General features: G+C 37.1%; 2 protein-coding genes, 1 long non-coding RNA gene and 1 pseudogene across 7 annotated transcripts; 2 read left to right on the forward strand and 2 right to left on the reverse strand.

Annotated features, from left to right (window-relative positions):
• Positions 1-491: 491 nt before the first annotated feature.
• Positions 492-7,952, forward strand: LOC120014334 (P-loop NTPase domain-containing protein LPA1 homolog 2-like). Of its 3 annotated transcripts, none has more exons than XM_038866253.1 (8): positions 492-753; positions 1,048-1,196; positions 2,224-2,561; positions 4,713-4,794; positions 5,009-5,434; positions 5,538-6,275; positions 6,498-6,608; positions 7,396-7,952. In XM_038866253.1, the coding sequence occupies exons 2-8, from the start codon at positions 1,050-1,052 to the stop codon at positions 7,765-7,767; spliced, it is 2,214 nt and encodes a 737-aa protein (XP_038722181.1). In that variant the 5' UTR covers positions 492-753; positions 1,048-1,049; the 3' UTR covers positions 7,768-7,952. The 3 variants fall into 3 exon arrangements, with proteins under 3 accessions (XP_038722181.1, XP_038722190.1, XP_038722198.1); XM_038866262.1 differs by lacking the exon at positions 492-753 and adding an exon at positions 805-969; XM_038866270.1 differs by lacking the exons at positions 492-753; positions 1,048-1,196 and adding an exon at positions 1,278-1,535.
• A 1,777-nt stretch (positions 7,953-9,729) lies between these two features.
• Positions 9,730-11,666, reverse strand: LOC120014350. Its single transcript, XR_005471551.1, has 2 exons — positions 10,624-11,666; positions 9,730-10,282 (listed from the first exon to the last, which is right to left on the reverse strand). It is a non-coding gene; the product is annotated as an uncharacterized LOC120014350 (long non-coding RNA).
• A 7,494-nt stretch (positions 11,667-19,160) lies between these two features.
• Positions 19,161-22,665, forward strand: LOC120008595 (annotated as a pseudogene).
• A 972-nt stretch (positions 22,666-23,637) lies between these two features.
• LOC120008579 lies at positions 23,638-27,085 on the reverse strand. Of its 3 annotated transcripts, none has more exons than XM_038858957.1 (4): positions 26,931-27,085; positions 25,592-25,791; positions 25,099-25,247; positions 23,638-25,013 (listed from the first exon to the last, which is right to left on the reverse strand). In XM_038858957.1, exons 1-4 carry the CDS (start codon positions 26,980-26,982, stop codon positions 24,926-24,928), a joined length of 489 nt encoding a protein of 162 aa, XP_038714885.1. In that variant the 5' UTR covers positions 26,983-27,085; the 3' UTR covers positions 23,638-24,925. The 3 variants fall into 3 exon arrangements, with proteins under 3 accessions (XP_038714885.1, XP_038714890.1, XP_038714894.1); XM_038858962.1 differs by having other exon boundaries at positions 25,592-25,728; positions 26,931-27,078; XM_038858966.1 differs by having other exon boundaries at positions 25,592-25,784; positions 26,931-27,047.
• Between the last annotated feature and the right edge of the window lie 345 nt (positions 27,086-27,430).

Consider the following 27,430-nt stretch of genomic DNA (forward strand, 5'->3'; position numbering starts at 1 on the left):
CACATTCACTCTATGCATGGCATTATCAGTTTTGACATTTCTTTATTTTTTTAAAGGAAATTTCAAAATAGTTTATTTCTAATATATTGTTTTGAAGTTTTTTTTTTAAAAAAAAGAGTCTAAACTAATAATGTCATGCATGGGATAATGTAAGAAAATAAATAGAAAAAGCGCGGATTCATATAACAATTTTTAATATCATTAAATAAAAAAGGACATATAATAATTTAATTATTAACAATTTTTTAAAGTTATTGGAACATGTCTTTTCAATTATATGTTGCTAGTGGTAATTGATGTAAATTAAATTTAAGTTAAAAGGGAAGATAATTGAAGATGCACACCAAATTAATCAGCAGAAATACATGGTAAATACCATAACTAATAACTATTAATTACTAGATACTGCCACCGGGAACGCATGACCGACCCGACCCCACTTGCCCTAATCACTATAAATTGGAGACGCCCGAGACATTGAGAAGCATTGCCGCCTACGAAATTTTCTCGCAAACCCAAGGCGAAATAAGTAATTCGTGACTTCTGCAGCGAGAAACGGAGAGAAATAGGGAAAGCGGTTTTGAAGAGAGACAAAACAGCGTGAGAGGGAGACACATGGAGGACATGTGACACAGAATGTGTATGGCGGATCGCAACAGCTTTCTCTCTGGTATAAACCCTAGCATCACCTCTTCTGTTTCATAGTGACGAAGAATTACGATCACGGTCTCACCGACTTCTGTAGTTATTCAGGTTTGATTTCGATCTCTGGCATCTTTCACTGATCTCTGCCACAGCATTACCTGCATTGCTCTCGAATTCTGCTTTCTCTAATGATTGCCTCTCGTTTTTTGGGTCCGTTGTCGGCTTTACGTTTTAAACGTACTTTATGTGCCGCTTCAAGAAATTCTCGTCACTTAATCATGTAGAAATTGCTTGTTAAAGGCATGACCTCAATCGTAAAATCATGTATGTTTGCTTTTGATTTTTTTTTGGCATGCAAGTGATCTTCTTCATGTGAATTTGATTTGCTTTGTGTTGATGCAGAGATGGCTGAGGTGACCAAAGTACTGTATATAGTGGTTGTAGACGAGCCAGAAAAAAGACAGAAAGGGAAGGGGTCGTTTCCATATACGCGTCCCGTTTTGCAGAGCACTCTGCAACTCATTGGATGCAAGGCGCGACACGCTTTCAAAGTATAGTTTCTGAGCATATTCTGATGCTCTCTTTTAATTTCTGAGGTTTTTGTATCTGGCTTTGTTTTCTTGATTGCTTTTCATTTTTCTGTTACTTTTATTTGATTCTGCTTTTAATTATCATGGTTACAGAAGCTGCTATTGTTGGAAGAAGACATATAGCGGGCTTTTTTTGTTGTTGTTGTTGTAGATCTGCATTGCATGCTCTTTGAAATTGTTGAAATTCACATTTTAAAGATGGTCGACACACGGAATCTCATTGAATTCCAGCCGTGCATTGCCACAGTTATCCTCCTTTTTCTCCAATTTTATGCTCAAAGCATCACGTATTCTCAAGAGGTTGATATTGTTTTTCTTCTTCTTGAATGTATCTTTTGATTCTTTTCCCATATTTTCCCTGTTTCCTCTTCATATAAGATTATGGTGTTTTTATAATATGAACGAGATCAGAGGATTTCTCTGTTGCCCTGGAATGTAGTTCTTCTTGTGACATGTTGTATGCTTTTCAAATGATTGAAATCTGTGTTTCAGTCCTTTTTTTTCTACATTTTTACTGTTTTATTTTCTATTCAATTTCTTAGCCGTCCATTTTTCGGCTACTCTAGCTTGCTTGTGGCCTAAATCCAACAACAAGAGTCAGCGTCTATGAGTTGATATGATAATTTAACGTCTCTAGTTTTTCTTTCACAGTCTAAAGAATATCTTTATTAAGAGAATTTAAAAATAAAAAGCTTGCTAATTTTTTTAACCACGCTGAGACTGCATGATGTTTGCTGGAGGTTTTTGAGACTTGATGCTCCGGTTGTATTATCATACTCAAGAACGACTGACTTGAATACTTGTTTTGTTTACCTTCCACTTGACATGTTTCTTTGCCTTGCGTGGACTAATTGATTTATACATAGCATTAAGAGCCAGAAATATGTTACTGGTATGTTTATATTCTCATTCCCTTAATGGGAGTTAATTTTTCTATTGTAAGATTGATTGGTGGGAACTCACGATTTATCATTTATGTTCTGACCAGATTAGCCAAAGAGTTTTTGAAATGCTGAAAAGTGAATATACAAGTGACACTGTACAGCAAGAAATAACAGATTTATCAGGAAGAATCAACTCTTCAACAGAAAATTCTAAGATTCAAGATGGAGGCTCCACTGTTAGCACCTTGGATAAAGTAGATGTGGGCAACCGTTTGGTTTCTTTGAAAGATGATAGAAAGAAAAGCATACCATTTGAACTGTACAAAAGACGAACCACAATATTTGTTAGAAGAGAAGTTTTCTTAGATGTTGTTTGTGACACACTGGCAGCGTACAAGTACGTTGGACCCAATCAGAGGGCTGATTTGGCTTTGGCATGCAGGTATGCTGTAAATATCTAATATCTCGTTCTTTTTTGAGTAGTATCGATAAGATTCTATGAAAAGGATAGCATGTGGAATCTGAATAATGTTCTTTTAATGATAATCCTCTTTTTTTTTATTGCATTGAGAATCCTTTGCAAACAATTATTACTTGTGATAGACTTTTTCAATTGCTTTCTATACTTTCTTTTGTTGCATATGTATTCACATTTGACGTGTCTTTCCAACAATCTATTTTTTAATGCTAGAGTGTGTGTTGTTGTATGGCTGGAAATTTTTGTTGAGTTTGTATTAATTTGTACTGCTTTTTTGAACTTTTGACCTGAGGTTGCTTGTTTGCTTAGCCTTTTTTTTTGTGATCCGAAGATTGTCCTTTCCTCCTTTAGAGGTTTCATTCGCTACAGATTCGTCTCTACTCTAGTCGTGTTCTCTTCAGTTAGCGTTTACCCTTGTAGCCATCATATTTGGCAACTTTTTCATGTGTTATTCCTTAAAGTGGCTTTTAATGAACTTGTAGTAATAAGTCACCTGAATGTGAAGCCTCTGGTTTACTTATCCGAACTCTAAGTCTCACGGGCCGTCTTTGTATTATTTGGAAACTTCATGATGTTGGCATTTCGTCTTTTGCCATGTTACGCACTTACTTTTTGGTGAGTTTTAATGATTTTTTGAGTAGCTACTGATAAATTTCATGGGGTTTTCTAGTTTTGGTTAATCGTCAAATTTGTCTTCTCATTTTGTTAAAGTTTGATGAAATGTGCCCAGCTGACTAAAAAGGGAGAAATGTAGTATACAAGGAAAGGGCAAGTTAAGTTCATAATTTTTGGCAATTTGGCCTTCCACTGAAGAATTTCCCCGAACATTGTATAGACTTCAAAGTAATTTTCAGGCACAACTTTTGTTGTTTAGGAAAATAATTTTCAGGGTTGAAGACTCTTTGGTAATATTTGAGGGAATTTTGGAACTGCATGGATTTGCTAACAAGGGGACACTTGATAATTCCACCTCTTCCTAATGGCTTCCTTTTTATTTGTTTATTTATTTTGGTGCATTCAACAAGACTTGTATGTTTTGGTTCATGATCCCAACCTTTTGAATTAAGGCTTTGCTTTGGTGAAGATTTTGTTCAGCTCATCTCATTCAGTTTAGCGGTTACTCAGTCTGGGTTATTAAAATTTTGTTTTTTTGAATAGGATATTGGAATGATATTTAGTTATTTACTACATACTTAATGTTTGTTGTCATGATGAAATAAAATTTTGAAGGCCTGATGACCTCTCCCAAATTTTCTTTGAATTAGAATCATAATTATCAGTTGCTGTTCTTTATCGTACCATAGGAAAAAATAACATATTTTCACCGAGAAAATTGTGAACCGAAAATATGTACTAGTGGGCTAAATACTGTCATCTCAAAGAGATTAAGTTATGGATAGTTTCTTCGGTCAGTTTGTTGTACCCTTGTGAAGTTTCTGTATCTAACTCTGTTTTTGGTAGTTGATGGAATGAAACTATTACTTATTTTTTGAGGATAATAAAATTTTCTTTTCTGCGCCCTTTTTCAAGATCATATAGGACAGTGATGACCAAGTTCATTCTTTTTGGAGTAACTTCCGCCCATTAATTATATTAGTGAACCAGCTCCTTGTCCTTTCTTTGGCATTGATTATTATTGGCGTGCTCCAAAGTTTCTTACTGTTAAAAAGGAAGCCATGATTTCACAATGGTGTAAGAGTATCTTTTCCATGAACTACATTGTTATCTTTATTGATGACTAAGTTCATTCTGTTTGGAGTAACTGCCGCTCTTTAATTATATTAGGAACCATCTCTTTTCTGTCTTTTCTTTGGCATTGATTATCATTGGCTTGCTCCAAAGTTTCTTACTATTAAAAAGGAAGCCATGATTTCTCAATGGAGTAAGAGTATCTTTTCCATGAACGATATGTGGCCCAATGGTAGTGTTGCAGTGGTGCAACCTAGAGGCTCAATTTCTGAAAACAACCTCCCATATATTATGTATGGGTAAGATCTGCATACATTCCCCCGATCCCGTCCACTGCGGGAGCTTTATGCACGAGTGTTGTTTACCTTTTTTTTAAAAAAATTTTCTCTTTATTTTACTCCAACGTGACTTTATCTTTTGTTGCAGAATCCGCGAGAAAAAGGAATCTGTTACTGTGCTGTTGTGTGGCACTAGTGGCTGTGGCAAGTCTACTTTATCTGCATTGCTGGTATACTTCTCCTGAGTAACTCATATGCTTTGGCCAAATTCTCATTTTGGGGCTTTTCATAGTTTTCGTCTTCTATGTCTTGTCATTATGTTCTCATTTCAGGCAATTTAAACTGTTGAAATGTTGAAGCTAATCCTAATCCATTTTTCTGGTTTTCAAGTTTGACCAACTTTGTATTCAAGTAATGATCGGAGAACTTTTGCATGTCATGCAGGGTAGCAGGTTGGGAATTACTACGGTGATATCAACAGACTCTATTCGGCACATGATGAGGAGTTTTGTTGATGAGAAACAAAATCCTCTTCTCTGGGCTTCAACCTACCATGCAGGTGAGTACTTGGATCCTGTGGCAGTTGCAGAAGCAAAAGCCAAAAGGAAAGCCAAAAAAATGGCAGGCATTGCACACTCACTGGCCAAGGACGAGGTATCTGCAGCTTCCAAAGCTGGGAAACCTGATACCCAATTATTTGAGGGGACCGCTAGTGGCACTGAGATGATCACTCCAAAACAAATGGCTGTTGAAGGATATAAAGCACAAAGTGAGATGGTGATTGACAGCCTTGATCGGTTGATTACTGCATGGGAAGAGAGAAAAGAATCAGTGGTTGTTGAGGGTGTTCACTTAAGCCTTAATTTTGTGGTAATTCATTCTGTCATCTCATTTGGGTTATATTTTTCTTTTACCATGCAAGTTTTTGGCATTTTCTTATTATTTAATCCTCCCCTTGTTTTTTGATATGCAGATGGGGCTTATGAAGAAGCATCCTTCAATCATACCATTCATGATATACATTACAAATGAAGAAAAGCACTTGGAACGATTTGCCGTGCGTGCAAAATACATGACATTGGATCCAGCAAAAAATAAGTATGTAAAATACATTCGAAACATTAGAACAATCCAAGAATACCTCTGCAACCGTGCTGACAAACACCTGGTCCCGAAAATTAACAACACAAATGTTGACAAGAGTGTGGCTGCCATCCATGCAACAGTCTTCAGCTGCCTTCGCAGGCGCGAGACAGGGGAGCAGCTTTATGATTTGACCACAAACACAGTTGCTGTGGTTGATGAGGAGTACAGGAATCAGTGTGCTGCCAATTCGTTAAGCTCCAAGGGAATGTTCCAACTTATCCAGAGAAAAGGTTCTTCTAGGCATTTGATGGCTCTTCTAAATACTGATGGGTCAGTGGCAAAAGCATGGCCTGTTGACTCAGTTGATAGAAATGGTAAGTTTGAACTGCGAACAGGAACTGAGAATGGAGTAGGGAATCCAATGTACGGACCATTGCAGATTGGTAGTGCCGAGCCTGTCAATCTTCAGTTCGGTCACTTTGGAATCAGTGCTTGGCCCAGTGATGGTGGGACAAGTCATGCTGGAAGTGTTGATGAGTCAAGGGCTGATGGGACTGATACTGGTAGTAGATATTACTCGTCTGCTTGCAGCTCGCCGAGGATGTCTGATGGACCTGCTAAGGAGGTATTTTTCAAACACCTGCCAAAGCAACTATCTATAATTGTCCCTGTGAAGTAAATTTCATTAAATGAGTAGCAGGTTGGTTAATCTGAAATTGGGAAAGCAATTTGTCTTTCAGCCTTTTTTAAAACTAATTAGGCTTCATCTATTAGCGTCAAGCCGAATGGCCAAGTTTTGGTGTTCTGCTATTTTATGGCCTTTTCACTATTTTTCTGATCCTCTCAGCTCAAGGAAGAACTATCAGTGCATGGCAGTGATGAAGAGATCGACGATCCACCTGAGGCAGACAGTGACGATGATCTCAGCGATGACCATGACAGACATGTTCATGAAGAGGTATGTTATAAGATGCCATTCTTTGGATTAATCAATAACACTTGTTATGGGTAGTGGGGGGAGGGATAGTACCTGTAGATCTGTGACAGTATACCAATGAGCAATATAAAAGAGTTATCTATTGAACCAATACTCTTGTCGATCTATTTACAACAGTCGATCTACGCCAGGGGTCAAAAGAAATTGGTACAGGAAGCTTTGGATACATGTCTAAGATAATGGCATCTGCAGCCAACCAATGAGGGATTGTCATAATAGGGTTTACAAGATACATGTCATTTCAGATGTAATTGAAGGCAGAGAAGGAAGATTCCATGAGACTCTTCCTGGCAAACGAGTCGATTATCCGGATGCTATGTCATTGTTCTAGGCCCCTCACTGTCATTAGGTCGATGTGGCTTGCCCCGACGCCCCGTGAAATATTATTGACTACTACTAAAAACTAGTTATTACAATCAAAGGAGGAATTATCCTTTGTTTATAAGAAACAGAAGCATCACGCACTATCTATGACGGAACCCATTTTCCATGGTTGTTTTGACATTCAAGAATTCTTTTAGGCAGTTCATACAATCCATAGTCTTTTGATCTATGATTTCAATTCTTCCATGTTTCAACAGTAGCCTATTGTTCCATGTAGCTAAGGTAGTAGATAGTCGGTGTTCTTTTAGCATTTGTTAATTCTGACCCCAGCGTTTTATCTAGTTCCGGCACATATATACATCACCTAGATTGATTGCAGTCTGTGGATCAAATATTTACTTTATCCCTTTTTCTGGAGTAACAGGTAGGCTCAGTTGATGAGGAGTCTACAAAATCAGATGAAGAGTATGATGATTTGGCAATGCAATACATCCAGGAAAATGGTTACTGGTCAGATGACGAGTCGAGAGATAGAGTAGTACCAATTTTGAGGAATCAATCCACCCAGAAGAAAGAAGATAAGTATTGCCAAAATCTGGAACTCTTCCTTACAACTCGTAGCGAGGCATCTGAGCCATTGTGCTCTTATTCTTCTTTGCTTCTGGAGAATAGAGTGAGAAGAGTGCCTCCTTTTGGCAATGTAAAAATGAGAAAACGCTCCCTCAGTATCCCAGCATTGGGAAAGCACGGGTCGGTTATCAATGGCCCTATCCTTTCTGGAGCCCCTGGGAGGTAGCTGAACAATTTTGGCCCGACTAATGCTTTCCTGTTTTTTTTGTGTGGTTTTTGGTCGCGGTAATGAGGCAGATTATCTTAATCCTTTTTGTGTAAAGCAAGGCTAAACATGCTGCATCTCTGTGAATGCTTCTTTATTATACTCTTGTTTTTAGCCGGGAATATAGAAAAAAGAGAGTTGCTCTTCGCATGCTTTCAAAGTTTCTATCATCTCGCTCAAGGCACCAAAAACTTGGGCCGATAAGTTAACACAATTGGGTTGCTTCAGGGCCGTACACAGAGTGTGGAAATATTCTCAAACAGAAATTTCGTGATGTGTTTGGGAGAGCGGCTCTGAGGCCCATGATCCCCTTCAAGTGTTTTTGGACTGGGCCCTGTGTAGCCATTTCTTTGTCCATTCTCCCAAGATGCACGGCGATGGTCCACTTCCCCTCCAGTACTCCACGGCCACGTGAAAACCGAGTCCTGTGCGTGTGGGCTTCCGTGGGACCACAACATCACAAAGGGACCACCGTACTACGTTGCTTTGTTGGAGTCGGACCTTCTACTTTTAACATCAAAACTTAACATAAACGGATCTTAAACTTCTGACGTGGATTTATGCCATCGATATGTGGTGTGTATATAAACAGAACTTGCTGTATGCAACAACAAACACACATGTCAACCGGCATCATACATACATACATACATATATACATACATACATACATACATACATATATATATATATATATTTATACCCCGGATACACCCTCCAATTGTCTTAGCGAAACCAGCTGAATTGGCTTTAAAACATGCCAAGGCTCCATTAAACCGTAACAGCTAGAGAACCCTTGAAATGGGAAAAGAAGGAGGTGAAACCCTTGCAATACACATTGTACATTGAACTAGCAAGGACCAGAAACATGAGCAAATCAATCAACACAAAGAACATATTACACAGCAAGGCAGCTTTATGCAGAAGTCTATCGTGAATATTTTTCGTACAAGCTACTAGGCACTAATGACAAGCAAGGCATCCAAGAACAATTTCTTTGAAAATGAAAACGAATAAAGGCAGAATATGTAAATCAGTGCTAACTAAGTACCTCTACCCATTCCAAACAAATGAACTTCTAAACTTCATATCTGCATATCAATCAAAATTACATTTTCTCCATATTCTATACATCAACCACAAGAAATACATGTAATGAAAGTAACGTATGTAATGTATATATATATATATATCTCTATTGGACACTATGCTTAATGTCATTAAGTTGTCAATCTCACTCGTTAATACAGTCGTCATGGATCAGCTTATACAAAAAATCCACAAGAAAATATATATTTCAAACATTATATTAATTAACCAAGTAGAAGTTAAATAAGTGAATCAAGGCAAAAAATTAATGTTGAAAAGTATATAAATAGGGAAGGATACGCACGGATCTCCAAGATCTTTAGAAGGACGAGTTATCACTGTCATGGACTGTATTTATGTCTGGAAATCTTATTATTATTATTATTGAAGAGGGCAGTGAAAAAATAGTGGGATTGAATTTGTGGAGAAATAGGAGGTAAGAGTACAAGGCCAAGGGTCCATATATATATTTTTTCACTGCCCTCTTCAATAATATATATATATATATATATGTTGCTCCTTGTGCCTGGTGTGTAACTTGGTCCACATTTTATTTTTAGATAATTTGTAACTTGGTCCACTTAACAAGAGGATGCCAAAGCCAAGCACTTTACGACAACAATTGTGCAAGAGTGTGTGTGTTGCTATATATATATATGTTGCAATACTATCGTAATTAGTTCCCACACATCAAGCTATTCCAAATTCTTCAAAGATGTAGTAATTATATATATTTCCAAAGGAACTCATGTATAATAAACAAATAAAATTATAGTGAAGACAAAGGGTTGTGTTGTGAACTTGTGATAAGAGTTTTTTTTTTAAACATAAAGAAAATGGGAAGAATTTCATTATATTGCTTCAAATAAATTACACAATCCGCAACAATAACAGAGTTAATTAACAAAAGAAGGAAAATCTTCCCACCAAATGCGAAAACCTCCCAAAATTTTGGAATTCCTACCAAGAATGTGAGCAACTTTGTTGCACTCATAGGGTTCATGGCTAATTAAAAGTAACATAACCAAAGAAATAGCAACATTCTTAATGGCATACGTGATATGTCCAAAAGCTAGTAGGTCTCAGACGTCAACACAGACACAATAGAAGAGTCTGTTTCAACAGAAATATCCTAAAACCAAATTCACTACAATTTGCAAGCTCCAAAGCACATCCATATATAGTCTCAACAATGATCGATTCAAACTCGCCACTCCAACATTCAGCAATTTTAACCATATAATAAGAGTAACAATAATCCAAAATCTGAATCATTTGTTTCCTTCTCACCTTTCCTGCTCCCACTTGAGCAACTCCAGAAATATCCACCCACTTGAGCAACTCCAGAAATATCCAATATAATTACCACTGTTTGGCTCTTGTGCACCTGAATATTAAAGACCCACAAAACACACACTTATCTTTCAAGAAGATCTATAGAGTCCATAAATAGATCCAATACAAACAAAAACTCAACCCACCAAAATAGAACAGAAATGTAACAAAAACAAAAAGTAATTAATAACACCCACCTTTAAATTAAAAAATATATATATATACTCTATCCGAAGGCAAGCAATCATATCCAGGTAGCAATCTTTAGTCAGAACACTAACTATATATAGATCTGCAAGTGCCAGCTCTAATGTCCTATATATATATGTATATATATATATGTATGTATATATATATATATGTATGTATATATAAACAGATATGGATACCCACCTGACCTGAGACAAACAAAAAGCAAGAAAGTAGCCATTTGATTGCCGATGCAGCATCATCAAGATTCTCACTTTCAACCAACTTTGGCAGGCAGGCAGAGAGAGATTGAGCTACCCTGCCTTGGCCTTAATTGGAATTTGCATGTGAATCTTGATGATGCTACTTCCGCAAACAACGACTTTATTTGATTAATCTATGAATCAAATCTTCTTCTCCAACAACTTAATTGGCTTTTTTCATATCCATATCTTGTGCTCTCTCAATCGATCCGAGGATTGTTATCTTTAAACTTAAGAAAAGAAGACATCTTTGATCTTTCCATGATCTAATTTCTCGATCGGATAGAATAATATATGAACAAGGAAAGAAAGAGGGCATCATTCGTACAAATCAAAGGCAAGGCCAGGAGCATAAATAGACGTGGTCAGAACAGAAAGTGATTTTGTCAAAGAATCCAATTTAACTACACCACACAAGTAGGTGTAGGTGTATCACACAAACAAAACTCTCTTTTTAACCCTAGCTAAAAAAAATTGAGAAGAAAAGAAGATCGATCCATGTACATCAAAGTTGTTTAACAAACGGCCGGAATACTCGATCAAATTGTATATGGAGAGAATACAATCTGATAGTGCGAAAGAAAGAGGAGAGGAAGGAATAGAGAGACCAAGATACTCATGTCAGCAAAAAAATAAAAGAAACAAGAAAATAAAACAGTTGATCTTGCGTTATTGAGAGAGGCAAATGAAGAGGAACAAGTGCAGAAATGAAGAGGAACAAGTGCAGAAGAGATGTGAATGGATAAAGAGAGAAGGAAGGAGACTCACTTGGATCGTAACAGTGGGAGAAATTGACAGTTATATAGGCTAGGGGGGGTGGGGAATTTGTTGGCGGACTAATTGGGTCTTTCTTAAGCTTCATTGTTTTTGTGGTGTAATTGGCTGATGAGGATCCGGCTGATGCCTAGCTGTATATATATATAGTACTGCCCTATAGTATTTGCAGCAGTTACACCGCCTCAAAACCCTAGTGTATTGATTGGTCCCATATAATAAGGTGAGGCCACCCCGTCCTTTGCTTACCATGCGCCGCTCTCTCATTAGTTAATATTACCTACCACGCGTACATTATTTGAGCAGGACACCCAGGTCCCAGGTTGGGAATAGGAGGGCTGGAATTAGTCCAATTAATTTCATCAAATCACCACCATTCAAGGCATGAATGTATTGGGTTTGACAATACAACATCTCACCATTCAATGGTGCAGATTTGGTGAAATTGGTGGAATAATTTCAGTCAATCTTTTTCTCCCAGGTTGTATTTAGTCCCTATTATATATAGTATTATATGCTAATTCAGGTCAAAGTTTGAAATTTCTTTAGGTTTAAGGAAAATTGGTGATAAGCCTCTCACTTAAAAGTTTTATTCTAATAAGGACACTCTTAAAAGTTTTATTCCATGAAATTTAAAACACTATTTCATAAAGGATAAAAGGTTAAAATATATGATTTTATTGTCTAAAATACCATCATCTTAATCCTCAAACATAACACACTCCTCTTACATGTGATTCATCTATGACCTTCATTGGAAACTTCGTCTCCACCCCTCATGATTTATTCGATAATTATATGACATTTTTTAAGTTATATTTCATCCCTTTTTTTTTGTATTTGAACTAGATCTACTCATACTCATCATGGGGCTTGTAGATCTTGTTGTTTTTCTCCGATCTGTCATCCCATCATTATTTTCGGTATTCTCTTCGTCGTTTTTTAGTTTTGATTTAAGATCTGCATACTGCAGGTAATATGTTATCTGTTTCGATTAATTTGATATCTGTCATATGTTATATGTTTTGCGAAATGTTATCTGTCTTGTTAAAATGTTATATGTCTTTAATGAAATGTTATCTGTTTGAAGTTCCAAAAGGACAAAAACATATCATGTGGCATATCAGAATATATTCGAAACAAATATATCTGCGTATTCAAATTCGATTTCAGAAGAATATTGACAATTACAAAACATATATAAGATCAGATATTGAAGATAGAACAACTCCTTTTCATGTTCGTTCTCTATTTCTCTCTCTAGATCAAAACTTTGCTGTGAAGATTCGTCTCAGTCGAAAGTGAATAAAGAGCCTCGATCCATATCTTAGTCGCAAGGAGGAAGAAGAAGAAGAGAAATGTTGTCTATGTCGCAAGCAAAGGAAGAAGAGTCGATCGAGGAAGAAGAGAGAAGAAGTAGGGAAGAAAGAAGAAAAAGAGAGGCGTGGAAGGAAGGAAGGAAGAAGAGAAGCGCTGAAGAAAGAATAATAACGTATTTACAATAGGAAGGACATTTTAGTCACTTAACAATATTTGTACTTTTTTCTAAAGTTTTTCCCGATTTATCCTTGGTGAGATATAAATGTTGCTTTTTGTCGTTATACTTATAAATTTCCCCTTAGATTTAAATGTGACAGATAGGAGAGAGAGAGAGAGCGGGGGTGTGTTTAGCACGTGATAGACATGGAAATGGAATGAGATATTTTATTATTATGTGTAAAGTTTAGAGTGCTGCCCAAAATTGGTTTAAACTCTCTCTTTTGAAGTGGCGTAAGTCAGTCAGTCAGTCAGGGATTTTGTTGTCTTCAATGCCTTCCGACCATAACTTGCTCACCTTGCTTGCCTTTGCCTGTCTGTCTATCGGCAAACCATCCATCCCTTCTGCTTGTCCTAAAGATTCTTATTTAAAACTCACTCAGTCTCTCCACTTTTCATATCTATCTTTCCCTCTGCGTTTGTAATATATTGATGTGGCAGGCCACCTCACCTGGCAAAATATACAACTTTAATTTCATAAAATCATGGTCATCAATTTTCTTTCATAGTTGCATATCCTAATAGTAAACCCTAATTACCGCAAAACACTTATCGTCCAGCTGTTGCATCCATCATCACTTATTGTGTTGGTGGGATGATAGTAACATGAACAATGACAAATAAAATAATAATTAAAACCCTGAAAATATTCAGTCACAGATTCCTTCCCCATCCCATCAAGTCTCCACCGTGAAAGAAGAATAAGGGCCCATGTCCGTACAATCTAATGTGGCTACAGATATTTTTTTTTGCCCTTTTCCTTGTTCTCCTTCAGAAATAAAAATGTGGTGGGGAATTTAAACTTTAAAGGGTCTAAATTGGAATTTTTATTTTTTTGTAATTTTTATTAGAAGCAAGTGAAATATTAGAAATGGAAGAAAATATAAAACTAAATATACGGATATGGAAGAAAATTTGGAATGGGAATAAAAAAAGAAAAAGAAAAAGGAAAAGACATGCTGACATCGGGTTGGTGCCGTACGTGGGGATGGGGGAGTCACGTGGAAAGCACGTGGCAAGTTTGTGAGAGAGGAGAGTAATAACCACGTGGCTGTTGCGGCCAAGAGAAGCCCGCGTCATCAATTGTCGGGAACGTAGTGTGTGTTCGAAAAGAAGTTTAACAGGTGGTGGTGTGAGGTCGCTGATAAATATTTTTATTTGACTCTTATGATCCATTTGTTTTACGAAAAATAAAATCTTGAAAAATCTTACTCAGTGTTTATTTTATGAAAATTGATAAAATCAAGAAAAAATAATTAAAAATTATCATGAAGAATTCATTCTAACCTAAGGAAAACAACATTCCATTTTAAAGATGGTATTTTGTTTTTCACCATGACTGTAACCTTATGTTCTTATTAATTAATATGCCAGATATAATATTTTTTGTTTATTGATCAAATTTTGAAGTTCTAATATGTACCTTTAGAGTTTGTAAACTCTGTATCCATGATACTGTAGCTGTAGCTGTTTGTTTATTTCTTTTAAATTTATATTTTCCACCAAACAAACACTGGAAAATATTAGCAACGTTTTTGTTCAAACACTGGAAATTAGTTGTTTTTTCATGATGAAATTTTCCTTTTCCATAATACGTTGGTTTTCCTCAAAAAAAACGAAGCATAAATGTTGTCATGCTAATATAAAAGCGTTTAGAAAATAAAGAGAGATTAAAAGAAATAAAACACAAAAACAAGATTAGATGTTGGTATCTGATTTTGTAAGGTGAGGTACAAGAGATTCGAATCTCCTTAAGTCGATAGCTCCTGCCTATCGGGTGCTTTGAAGGTTATAGAGTTTCACCTGCCAAGATACAACATCTTAACCTGATCAGGGTAGTACTACGTGAATACAAGTCTCTGTCGAACTAACTTGAACCAACAACACTCAAAAACAGATGAAAAATGAAAATTTAAGAGAGAAATTTGATGTATGGAAGTCGTCCACCATGTGAGTATTTATAGTGGAAGTATAACCAATAGTCAGAAACGAATTTAGAACTACTTTTTAAATTCAAATTCAACATAAAAAATACAATAAAACGAATTTAGAATTTAATTACCCAACCAATTTGTAATTTAATTAGTTCTATAGTGAAACTTTGATAAAAAGAAATATAATAATATTTTTATTATCTTGAACCCGTACCCGAACCCAGTCTCAGCCCATCCGACTGGACGACAATCACTTGTGGGTGGTGGTTTGGTTCATGGTGTGGAAAGTCTCTATACCACAAAACTTTGGGATATCTTTGGGTCCAAATTGGTAGTCCGACACTCCTTCTTATAAACTAGCATTCACATTGCTAAGTTTCCAATGTAAGACTTTTGTACACAACACATCTCTCTTTGGCCTTAATAAGCGATTCACGCCATGGCTTTTTCCAACACTAAGCTCTAAAGTCTTAGGTATCTATTGATTTCTCAAGGGATGGGATGGGATGGGATGGGATGTCAACTTTACGATTATAATGCATGCACTCTTTCAAGTTTCAACTATACATTGCATCATGTGCGTTGTTGTCCATTCAGAATTAGACAAGAGTAAAGTAGGAAAAATATGAAAAATATCTAAGGAGAGAATCTGTATAGTATACAAATGTGTGTATTTTATCTTCATTTTTTTAAAAAAAATCAACTGCAAAGCTATATATTTGGTTAGTTATCAGTGACGGCCGTTAGTTCCAACAACATTGATCATTGGTCAAACTAAAAGTCTTCACTTTTGGTGATCTCTAATGTTGCAACGTGGCTCACCGAAGGAGTAGTTACTAGTTATTTATGGTTAGGTAGATAAAATGCCAAATAAATTGTGCTTGTGTGGCCATGCATGTTGATGATGCAAGCAAAAGAATCTCTGATATCGTCATCTTGTATTGTATGTATGTGTATATATATATATATATGCCTTTGCCATATGAAGTGAAGGTGATCCAAATTTAATAATCTCCACATGTGATCTTTCGAAAATCGAACAACTTTGTGACCATAAATTTTATCGTTTTTGATCACTAACGTAAATAAAGGACCACCAACCATGGCTTTTGAAATCAAACGAGGACCACAAGGTGCCTGTAAGATCTCAGCTTTGCCAAACAAAAGCCCAAATATTATATTTTTGGGGATACGAGACTACCTTGTGTTGTCTTGTTTTGAGACGTATGTGTTTGTGTAGTAATCGGACATCGATCTTCTAAGCAAAGCAAGCTTTGGGTGCTTATTAGAAACTCCAAAACCCTCATCAGAACAATATGTTGCTCGGCTTCTGTTCTGGATTGGGCCCTTGTGTGCTGCTTCAGCTTCAGCTTCAGCTTCACAACCTTATGGACTTCATCATGTCTAATTGGGCCTCTCTTGTTGTATTGTTGGGCTTGAGTTCCACTCTCTCTAGCCTTATTATTATGTTAATCTGGATTCGACTATTCGTCTTCCACAGTAGCACTATGACGGTATTTCATAGGCCATTTTTCATGTCAGGTGCTCAATTCTTAGAAGTCATACGTTCAATTCTTTAAAACAGCTTCCACATATCATATAATGATAAAGTCTGCCAACATCTGTATATTCCTGACCCCATCTACTGTGGTCACCTTGTGCACAAGATTTTTTTTCTTCTTCAATACTAACGCATGCTATATCCTTATCCATACATACCCACTTATTTCCCAGTATTATAGTCCGTCTCTGGCTGACCTGATATATAAAGAAAGAGATGTATGATTGAGCTCTTATACATTCATATGTGATCTGTTAATGTTCATCTCCATTTTGTATGGTCAACGCCCTAATCAATATAATAATACACCAAAAAAACCTAGTCGTCTCATGAAAATAATACACCAAAAAAAAAAAGAAAAACTCTCAAAGCTTATGAAGGATAAGATTGGCCTATATCTTATGATTTGAGTCCCAATCAGACCCGGTGGTAACGATGAGGATGTAAGAAAAATGCATCTCAATTATGTCTTAACTAAGTTGGATGCATTGTTTGACTGAACATATTAGTAGGATATTGTGGATCTCAGCTACTCATCTAATGCCAATAATTGGCCTTTTAAAATAGCAGATAAACTATGACAGAGTTGTTTTGGGAAGAGCTGAAGTGGATTTGAAGGGGATGTTACAAGGGAACATTCAATTATCAAGTCCTTTAGTTGACTTAAAAGCAGTGGCGTACTTGAGTTTACGGGGGCCCTGGGCAAACTTAAAAAAAAGGGGTTCCTTAATTTTTTTTTTCAGTTATTATCATATGGTTCTTAAAAGTTTAACTTTAAAAAAAATTACTTAAATATAACTCTTCTAACATTTTGATATGCAAAATCATGAATTACTTCAATATAATCAACTTTTTTCGTCAAATCACTTTCAATATACAACAAAGCTAACTCATTTAACCTTTCTTGCGACATGGTGGACCAAATATATGATTTTATCAACTTTAACTTTGAAAAACTTCTCTCTGCGAATGCTATCGTTATTGGAATAGTCAACAATATTCTATATGCAATCCATGCATTTAGAAAACCATCATCCATTGTTTGCAAATGCTTTAGTATTTAAATAGGCTTTTTATTTCTTTAGGTAAAATGTTATACAAAACTTTTGATTCTAAAGTTAAATCTCTTCCATCAATATCATAAAAAGGGTCACACTTTAAAAAGTCTTTTGATTTTAGAAGAGGCTTTTGATTTTTTTTTTCTTAATTTCTTTATGAGTTGATCTAACTTTTAAGAGTCTAAAACCTTAAGTGGTCTTTCTTACTTTCTAATTGGGTTGGGCCCCTCACTTTTATTAGTTTGTTTTAACTCTCAATTCTTTTTAAGTTTTATAAGTGATATTTGTGGGCTTTAAAATAAGTTGAGATTAGTTTTAAAATAAACTATCCTATAACTAAAATTTTTTAAATTGACGGCCCTAAAAAATTGGGGGTCCTGGGCGGCGGCCCAGCTCGCCCAGGCCCAGGGCCGCCCCTGCTTAAAAGAGTTGAATTTGCTCAAAATAGAAAAAGAAATCCATAAGAGATGAGCTACTTGGAGCGCAGAACACCATTACATAGCTCCTACATTTCTATATCTGTCATTACACCATTTAACACGTAGAACGGAAACAAATCAAAGGTATGAAATACGTCAATACTTTAAAGAAAAAACAACATAGAAAAATCTTGAAAAACGTAAATTTATTTTATTTCAAAGAATACTTAACCTAACGATTCACATCCATACTTAACAAAAACAAGAAAACCCTAAAAATATTAAATTACGAGAAAAAAGTGCTAATAATAAATTAAAAATACTTTAAATACTCTTCTTGTCCCACGTCACCATTTCATTTAAGAATTAAACTTTTATTAAGATGTATTATTCATTGTTTTGTCTCTATTACAACTTAAGACTTTGTTTGTTCAAAGTTCAATCCCATCTCTACATTACAAGGGGAAGGCCAGAATAATTTTTTAGACTAGGTAGGATGAGGTACATTACATACTATGCACGTAACGGATGTCCTATCTACATACCTAGGCATTGTATTCCAAAAGTCCAGGAAGCACACATGCATCACTTATCACAAACAGCTAAACATATAAAAATACCACCAGCAATATAAAAATAGAAACATGTCAACTTGGAAAAGAGCTACAACCTCTCCAAGAAACAAATGCTCACCAGTTTACTTTTTACAGTCATAAGTCAATAAGTCATAACAACAAGAACTAATTGAGAAGATATACTTGAGAGTTTTTTAAACAACAAGAACTAATTGGGAATATAACGCAGGTTGACATTCACACACGTTGAGCTGAGAAATGGCTCATCTCGCAAATTTTGATAATGAAAACACCCATGAGACTTAAACTCACAACCTTTCACTTGTGCTAAGAGATACCGCGTTCAAGTTTACCATCTCATCTAACAATATGTTGTTACCGGTATATCAACAATGATGTCTACGTAACAGCCACGCATAGAGAGAATTAACCTTTTTATCTCAGCAAACTCAGCAAGGGTAGGAAGTTGCTAATCTATAAGATTTATTATAACAGATGTCACGTTGGTTACTAATGTTAACATGATCCTTTGAGATATATGATGAGACTTTTTTTTCCCTGTTCTTAGTCAGATGTGGCGAGATGGATATACTATCTGCTTATTTTAATTTCCTCACCCATTGGGGATCTCCATAAGACCTTCATAGATAGCAAAATGTCAATGGTTAAACCTATAAAAATACCATCAAATTACTTACCTTTCATTGCATAACTCAGCTTCCCTACAATTTGCATTCCCATCACACTCCAAACCTTACTTTCCTGCAATCCTTTCTAATTAAACTCCAAGAGAGCTAAAAAACACAGAGATGGGTGATATTGAGGGATCCCCAGGAAGCTCCATGCATGGAGTGACAGGCAGAGAACAAAGCTTTGCCTTTTCAGTAGCCTCACCAATAGTCCCAACCGATACGACAGCGAAATTCGCTTTGCCTGTTGATTCTGAACACAAGGCCAAAGTGTTCAACGTTTTCTCACTTGCTAATCCACACATGAGGACTTTCCATCTTTCTTGGATATCTTTCTTCACTTGCTTTGTGTCCACCTTTGCTGCAGCCCCACTTGTTCCCATCATTAGGGACAACCTCAATTTGACCAAACAAGACATTGGTAATGCTGGGGTTGCTTCTGTTTCTGGGAGCATATTCTCTAGGCTTGCAATGGGTGCTGTCTGTGACCTTTTGGGACCTAGATATGGATGTGCTTTCCTCATCATGCTTTCTGCCCCTACCGTCTTCTGTATGTCGTTTATATCTTCTGCAGGAGGATATATAGCAGTCCGATTCATGATCGGATTCTCCCTCGCAACGTTCGTGTCATGCCAGTGATAGGTATGATAATACCTATTGTTTTTGGTAGAAATGTCCCCCTCTTAAGCTTTCTTTTGATAAATAATGAGTGTATTTATGTGTTGATTTGTATTTTGATAGGTTGATTGCGGTTTGGATGAAAAGCGACGGAAAATGGGCTGAATTGAAGGAAATGTCCACCGACCTTCGTGTGTTCAAATAGTCATAACTTTCTGTCATGTTATTGGAATCACGTGAAATAAAAGGCATTGGAAACTAGACATCCCAAGCTTTCCGTAGAAGCTAAAATCAGGCAAATCGGAGGTCATATGGAGAAGTTATGGTCATTTGAATTGTGGGACTAGGCGTAACGCGCCTAGGCGCACCATTGTGCACGCCCAGAATCATTTATGCATGCCCAGTCCAGAGAGCATTTGATGTGAAGATGATTGAAAATATATACCACGCCTAGGATTGCGCCTAGGCGTGAATTCAACACGCCTAGGCGCAAAAAGCAATTTTCTTGGATGTTTTAATTCGCGAATTGCCCGAGCCGCAGGGGATTTTTTGGACCGAAAACTGATTTTCTGGAGAGCGAAACCAGAGGGGGAAGGCGACTCTTGGAGCTAGGAGGAGAGATTCTTCAGCTCAACTTGGATTTACTCAACTAATTGGGTTTATTCATGATTTTCTCATCTCTCCTCTTGTGTTTTTCTCTCATTATGTGTAACTAAACCTCTTTTGCCAAGGCTAGGTTGAAGCCTTGGGTTTGATGACTTTGTTTATGACTTGATTTACATATATATGAGTTGATTTGGGTATAAATCTTGTGTTTCTATGTTTGATTGCAATTTCTTCATGCTTGTGGTGTTTGGCCAACACTTTAGGTTTTTGGATGAAATTGTTTGGAGAATTTGCTTAGACAATAATATGTCAAGTAGATTATGCTTCTTGAAACACTTGATTATGAATGTGTCTCCCTTTAATTAGGTGACAATTTGTATGAATTCTAATCTCCATAGAACTCCATGAATTCCTATGCATGTTTAGACCAATAAGATGGCTAGAATGTATTTAGGAATATCCGACCTAGACCAATAAGATGGCTAGTAATCGATTTTAGGGAGATTTGGCTTAAGTGCGCTAAAACCGACTTAGGTACGGATTCGTTATGCCCGAATTAGCAAATATGTGTGTGAATTTGTGTCATTGCAAGTCATGTCCCAAGGGGGATTCCAAAGCCTTGGTGTTCATCTCATTCATCTCATTTGCATTAGCTGCATCCTTATTCTAAGAAAATACCAAAAACACTTTGCTATTTGCTTGTTTTAGTTTAATTACCAAACCAAACAATCTTGAGTTGAACTTTACTTTTGATTGCATTGTCCATATATACATACAAATATATATTTGGATTAGACATAACACCGTCCCTGTGGATTCGACCCTTGCTTATCATTGTGCTGTAGTCGCCGACTAGTACACTTGCTAGTAAGGTTAATTTAGACTCAACAGGTAGTACTGGATGAGCACCATGTTCAACACCAAGATTATTGGTCTTGTTAATGGAACAGCAGCAGGGTGGGGAAACATGGGTGGAGGAGCAACACAACTCATAATGCCTTTACTCTATGAATTGATTAGAAGATGTGGTTCCACTCCATGTACTGCTTGGAGGATTGCATTCTTTGTTCCTGGGTGGCTCCATGTTATTATGGGTATTCTGGTCTTGACCCTTGGCCAAGACTTGCCTGATGGAAACCTCAGTGCACTTCAGAAGAAGGGAGAAGTTGCCAAAGACAAATTCTCCAAGGTCACTTTTTTTTCTTCAACTTATATGTATTGAAGATTTTCCTCTTTCAATCCCCATTAAGGAAGTCTAATTTCAGTTGATGTGAATATGCAGGTGCTATGCTATGCAACCACAAACTACAGAACATGGATCTTTGTCCTTCTCTATGGCTACTCCATGGGCGTTGAGTTGTCCACAGATAATGTCGTAGCCGAGTATTTCTACGACAGGTTCAACCTCAAGCTTCACACTGGTGGCTCGTCCTTTCGGTGGATTTGCATCTGATTATGCAGCCAGATACTTTGGCATGAGAGGCAGGCTATGGGTGCTCTGGATTCTCCAGACACTCGGAGGAGCATTCTGTATCTGGCTCGGGCGTGCCAATACTCTTCCAATAGCTATTATGGCTATGATTCTCTTCTCAATAGGAGCTCAAGCAGCATGTGGTGCAACATTTGGAATCATTCCCTTTATATCGCGGCGTTCTTTAGGTATCATATCAGGCTTGACCGGTGCAGGTGGAAACTTTGGTTCAGGACTTACCCAGTTAGTGTTCTTCTCAACTTCAAGATTCTCAACTGCAGCTGGTCTGTCCTGGATGGGAGTCATGATCGTTGGTTGTACACTTCCTGTGACACTGGTTCACTTCCCACAGTGAGGGAGCATGTTTCTTCCACCTTCAAAGGATGTGGTTAAATCTACCGAGGAATATTACTACACTGCAGAATGGACTGAAGAAGAAAAGCAGAAGGGGATGCACCAACACAGTCTTAAATTTGCAGAAAACAGCCGCTCTGAGCGCGGCAAGCGTGTCGCCTCTGCTCCCACACCTCCAAACTCTACACCAGCACATGTGTAGTTCTGAAACAAAATCATCCTTAATCCAATAAAGAGAAGGGTGTCTATCAGCATGTGTACTTGCTTATTACATATGCTGATAGAAGTAGATCGCAATGCATGTGTGAAGTTTCCATCTGGCATAGATACTGTTACTGGGAAATGTTGATGAATGATAGATACCAAATTATGATACAAGTGATCAAGTCCTGGCATAAAGAGAGTAAGTTTCAAAAGAAAGTTTAAGCTCAAAATTTGATTCATTCTTGTAGCTCAAATTCATGAATCATGATTAAGGAAAGCAACATACACTCATACACATGCTTATACGTAGATTGAGCAAGAAAAATAAAAAAAACCAACATCTCCCCTCATAGCTTGTAAAAAAAATTAATAGATCGGCCAAATCCACGGACGGTATATGGAAGACCCCGCAATCTCCATGCACCGGTTGAGACTTGGGCGAGACCTAGTGCGGGAAGGTAACACAGGGTTACATTCGCGCACTCTGGGCTAAGCAAGGGCTCATCTCGCAAATTGCGATAATGAAAACACCCATGAGACTTAACTCACGACCTCCCGTTTACGCTATGAATTATCGCGATCAAGTTCACCATCTCAATCACTAGCCAACAAACAACCCGTTGTTGTGTGGAACCGACGTTAAGCTTAACTCAATAGTTTATGAGCCATTGATGTATATCAATGATCCATATATGGAATAGTCTCTCACACGCAAAGTAAATAAGAAATCTAAACTGGAATGATTAGAACCAATTGTAGCAAACTTACGTGGGACAGAGGTATTCAAGGCCACCCTTTCTAAAAAGCAAGCAATTAATCCACTCTTATGATATGAGCTGGTTCCCTAATTATATATTGTTAGGTCTAATGTAAGATAATAACAACTACACCAAGTCAATCGTGCAAAACACCCAAGTGCATGAAGACATTATGAGTTGCAAGCATCTAAGATGGTCAAATGAGCAGATCGTTTGTGAGAAACTACATATTCAGACCAGCTCAGTTAACCAATTTTATAGTCCAACTCACCAAAGCAAATCAACATTAAACTTACTATATTATGCAACCCGGGCTGGCAGATCCCAGAATCCCGTGCAGCAGTGTGCTTATAGATTCTGATGTGTAGTAATATTCTTCAATCTTCAGTTGATTTACCATATCTTTTGAACGAGGAAGGAACATGCTCCCCACTGTGGGAAGTGAATCAGTGTCATAGGAATCATGACTCTCATCCAGGAGACCAGCTGCAATGGAGAATCATGAAGTTGAAAAGAAGACTAATTGGGTAAGGCCTGATCCAACGTTGCCCCCTGCACCAGTCAAGCCTGATATGATACCCAAAGATCGCCGTGAAATGAAGGGGCTGATTCCAAAAGTTGCACCGGATGCAGCTTGAACTCCGATTGAGAAGAGAATCATTGCCAAAATAGCTATTGGAAGAGTACCACTCCAGGCTCATAAATTCATCACAAATTCACAGCAGTTAATCAGATTCTGTAAATAAGGTAATTGCTCTATTTGACAAAGCCCATTACATGCTTGATAAAATGCCCGAACCAAAGCTAGTTAGCCATGACTTGATAATCGTGATCAGGAAAGCTTCAATATAGTTATAAAAATGTTTGCACTTGTTTCAGCTTGTAATTGCTAAACACAAAAATTCACATGTGAAGATCAAACAAAATTTAGATAGCAAAACTACGATAGTGCAAATTACTGGAAAAAAATTGCTATGAAAACCATGTATAAGTGACTTATGTATGACGTGCTCCATATGGTTTTGAGCATACTCTGTTATTTGAGCAATCGAGATCATTGCAATTCCTCAGATTATTTGAGCATACTCTGTTATAGGCTTGTAGCCCCAGCAGTGGGGGCATGAAGTTACTATTAACAAAATGTACTGCTACATTATCTTATGATTCCTAGAAGCTATTAGGATCATTCCCCAGTATTATCTTCATATAGCAAGGGCTTTTTAGGTTGACCCAAAAAAAGGGTTTTTAGGGTAATAGAAAATAACGTCTACAGAACACATAACATCATGCAGCCAGTTATGAAGGCACGAAATAACTCTTGAGTCATCTTCTATTCGCTTCTCTTTGCAGTGCACGAAATAACTCTTGAGTCGTCTTCTATTCGCTTCTCTTTGCAGTGTTACTCAATTAAAACTTTTAGCAACGACCATTCAGAGCAATAGATAACAAGAAAAAATTTTTAATTTCAACAACAAAGTGCAATAGATAACAAACTGTCATAATATTTCAACAGAAAATAGAAAAAATTTGCAAAGACGTATTTAGATATACAAAGCTCAAAAATAAAGTAAGATTACTTCAAATCTTCTTAATGATGAGTTGGCTGCCTTCTCGAATGACGCAGAAAAACAAGCATCATTGTGACGAAATCCTACTTGGAAGCACAAAGATGATTGTTCGGAAAACCTAGAAACTTAACTTCCCACGGCCGCTGCAAGTGCTACAAGAGCGGGCAGCAGAGCACTTTGTGCAGTAGCTCCATTTCTTTGGAAGTCTGACAGAATATGGTTCATTGGTTCATTTCTAATACTGTAGGGTTCCAATAAAAGAGAATGAGAAGGAAATATGGGGAAACATACCCTGCCGTGAATCTAGTAGCCATATTCTTTGATTTCAACCTCGCCTTCTCAGCACTTTCCTCCGAGAGCTTCTTAAGAACAAACCCTTCGCCTTTGCATTCAGAACATATGCCAGAACCACTACAATCTTCACATATTTTCAAAGGGATCTGCATATACCAAAAAAACAGAATTGAATTTTTCATGTCATGTTTAAACTTTAAATGTCTTAGCAGACTTTTCATGTCAGAAATGGAACTTCCATATAATGTGTGGCCCGCTTTTTGTTTACCTTTAAAAAACTTCTCCAAAATGAGCCATCCTTGGCCAATCCTAAATTTTCCATATGTTTGTGCTTAAGAGACGCTGTTCATGGATTCTTTTCTGAGCTATACAGAACAATGACTCCTAAGTCCTATCTTTCTCATTATTTATTAAGTCCACACGCCAAATAGAAGGAAAGTATCTGTTATAAAAACCTAAAATTCACATGTATTTATAGAGTAGTCTGCACCTCATTTGCCTCAGATGCTTTGGTTCTACGCATAAGAAGGGTAGCTGCAGCACCCACAACCGTGGCAGCAATAGCTATAGAAGCAGCTGTTTCTGGTAGAGCAGATGATACTATAGCTCTTCCCCGTTCTTTGGTGTCTATTAAAGAACAAGAATAAGGATCCATTGGATTACAAACTTTAGGTTTGAGATCCCTGGTCACTTCACAGCATTCGATATAAGATAAGATACAAGCACTATCAGTTGCAACTTTATGAAAAAAGAAAACAACCCAAAAGTATTATACAAGTAACAGATGGTTTTGTTCTAAAAAAATTAATGTGAAAGCAAACTACATTCACAACTATCTCAAAAATATTTAGGTTAAAAGAAAGGGAAAACAAGCTTCCAATTTCAGTTCATATGTTAATCAATCAAGCAATCCAACAAGTTTATAGCCAAAAGTATTTCTTTTCTTCAATTCCAATGTGCTCAAGGTTTGCTTTCCTCAAGATCTATTCTTGAAAATAGTAGAAGTCACAGAATTTCAAACTAGTTTCAATAATAGTTTATTGACAGAAAATTACAAGCATTAAGATAGGGGCGACTTCCTGAAGTGGAGGTATATTAGGGAAAAAAACACTTAATAAAAAATGATGGTAGACCCGACAATACTCTATACCCACATTAGCAACCAAAAACAATAACTTTCAATGTAAGCAAGAATGCCATCTCATGATTACTAATTCAGGACACCTAATTTCAATTTTCAAGTAATTCAGGACACGTAATTCCTTATTAGGAATCCATATTCGACCACTTAAGGCAAAGAGAAGCACAACTGAAAGAAATTCGAAACTCAAGATGTCCAATGAATCATACACCATACACATTGAAGCACTCCTCTCAACTACCATTAATTCTTTTGTTCCAAAGGTTTAGGGTTTCTGTTCTGTCAATATTCATAGTAACCCCTTATCTGAAAATTTTTTGGATGGGTGGAGAGGGTAACAAGCAACTACACCATAACTGATGAACCATTACAACATAGACCTTCCTATATAGAGAATCATGATGAATGGTTTAAATGGTTCCAGCAAACCGTTTGAACCCACTTCTGAATGAGCCTGAAAACTACTCACAGGCTTTGTGACAGCCACCGTAAGAAAGCCTTAATATTCCTATCTGTAACGAAGATTTTAACGAATGGGTTTCTGATATTTCTCACAGTCTAGCATAGCATAGCACATTATATGGATTCGAGCAATCAAACTAAATTTATCGACCACCAGAAATTACAAAACTGAGCTGTGTTGTGCTGTTCTATTCAACCGAAGATAAAGAACTTGTGGCGAACTTACTTGTAGAGGAGGAGGCGGCGGCAAATGACAGAGAATGCAATGCGATCTCCATTTGAAGGAGCTCCTGTTTAACAGACCAGACTCCCTCAACCCAACTCAACGGTCGCAGTGGTGGTGAATCCTATCTTGGTTATCGGATGATGTAAATAATTCCTAAATCTGACGTCATTCATCAATAAATATCTCCGTGGCTCGTGTCGTTCGGCAGATGATGGGCCCGGGGACTGAAAGCCCATGTAACTGTCTATGTGGGTTCGGCCCGCTCAACCTCATTAGCTTTTTTGAACTCACTAGATTGATGAGCGCAGTTACACCTCTCATTTTATTACGTACACTCCATTAATCTTTAAAAAACCTAATTTATCAATATTCCACTTGACTCTATCATCCTGCCCCCAATTCTTATATCCTTTTTCTTCCTCCATAAAACCCTAAAACCCAATCACCCAACCCAAAAATTCTCTTGTAAAGAGTAGATCAACCTCCTCCTTCGGCTCAGC

The sequence above is a fragment of the Tripterygium wilfordii genome, chromosome 2 (genome assembly GCF_013401445.1).
Source record: "Tripterygium wilfordii isolate XIE 37 chromosome 2, ASM1340144v1, whole genome shotgun sequence".
Lineage (NCBI taxonomy): Eukaryota > Viridiplantae > Streptophyta > Magnoliopsida > Celastrales > Celastraceae > Tripterygium > Tripterygium wilfordii.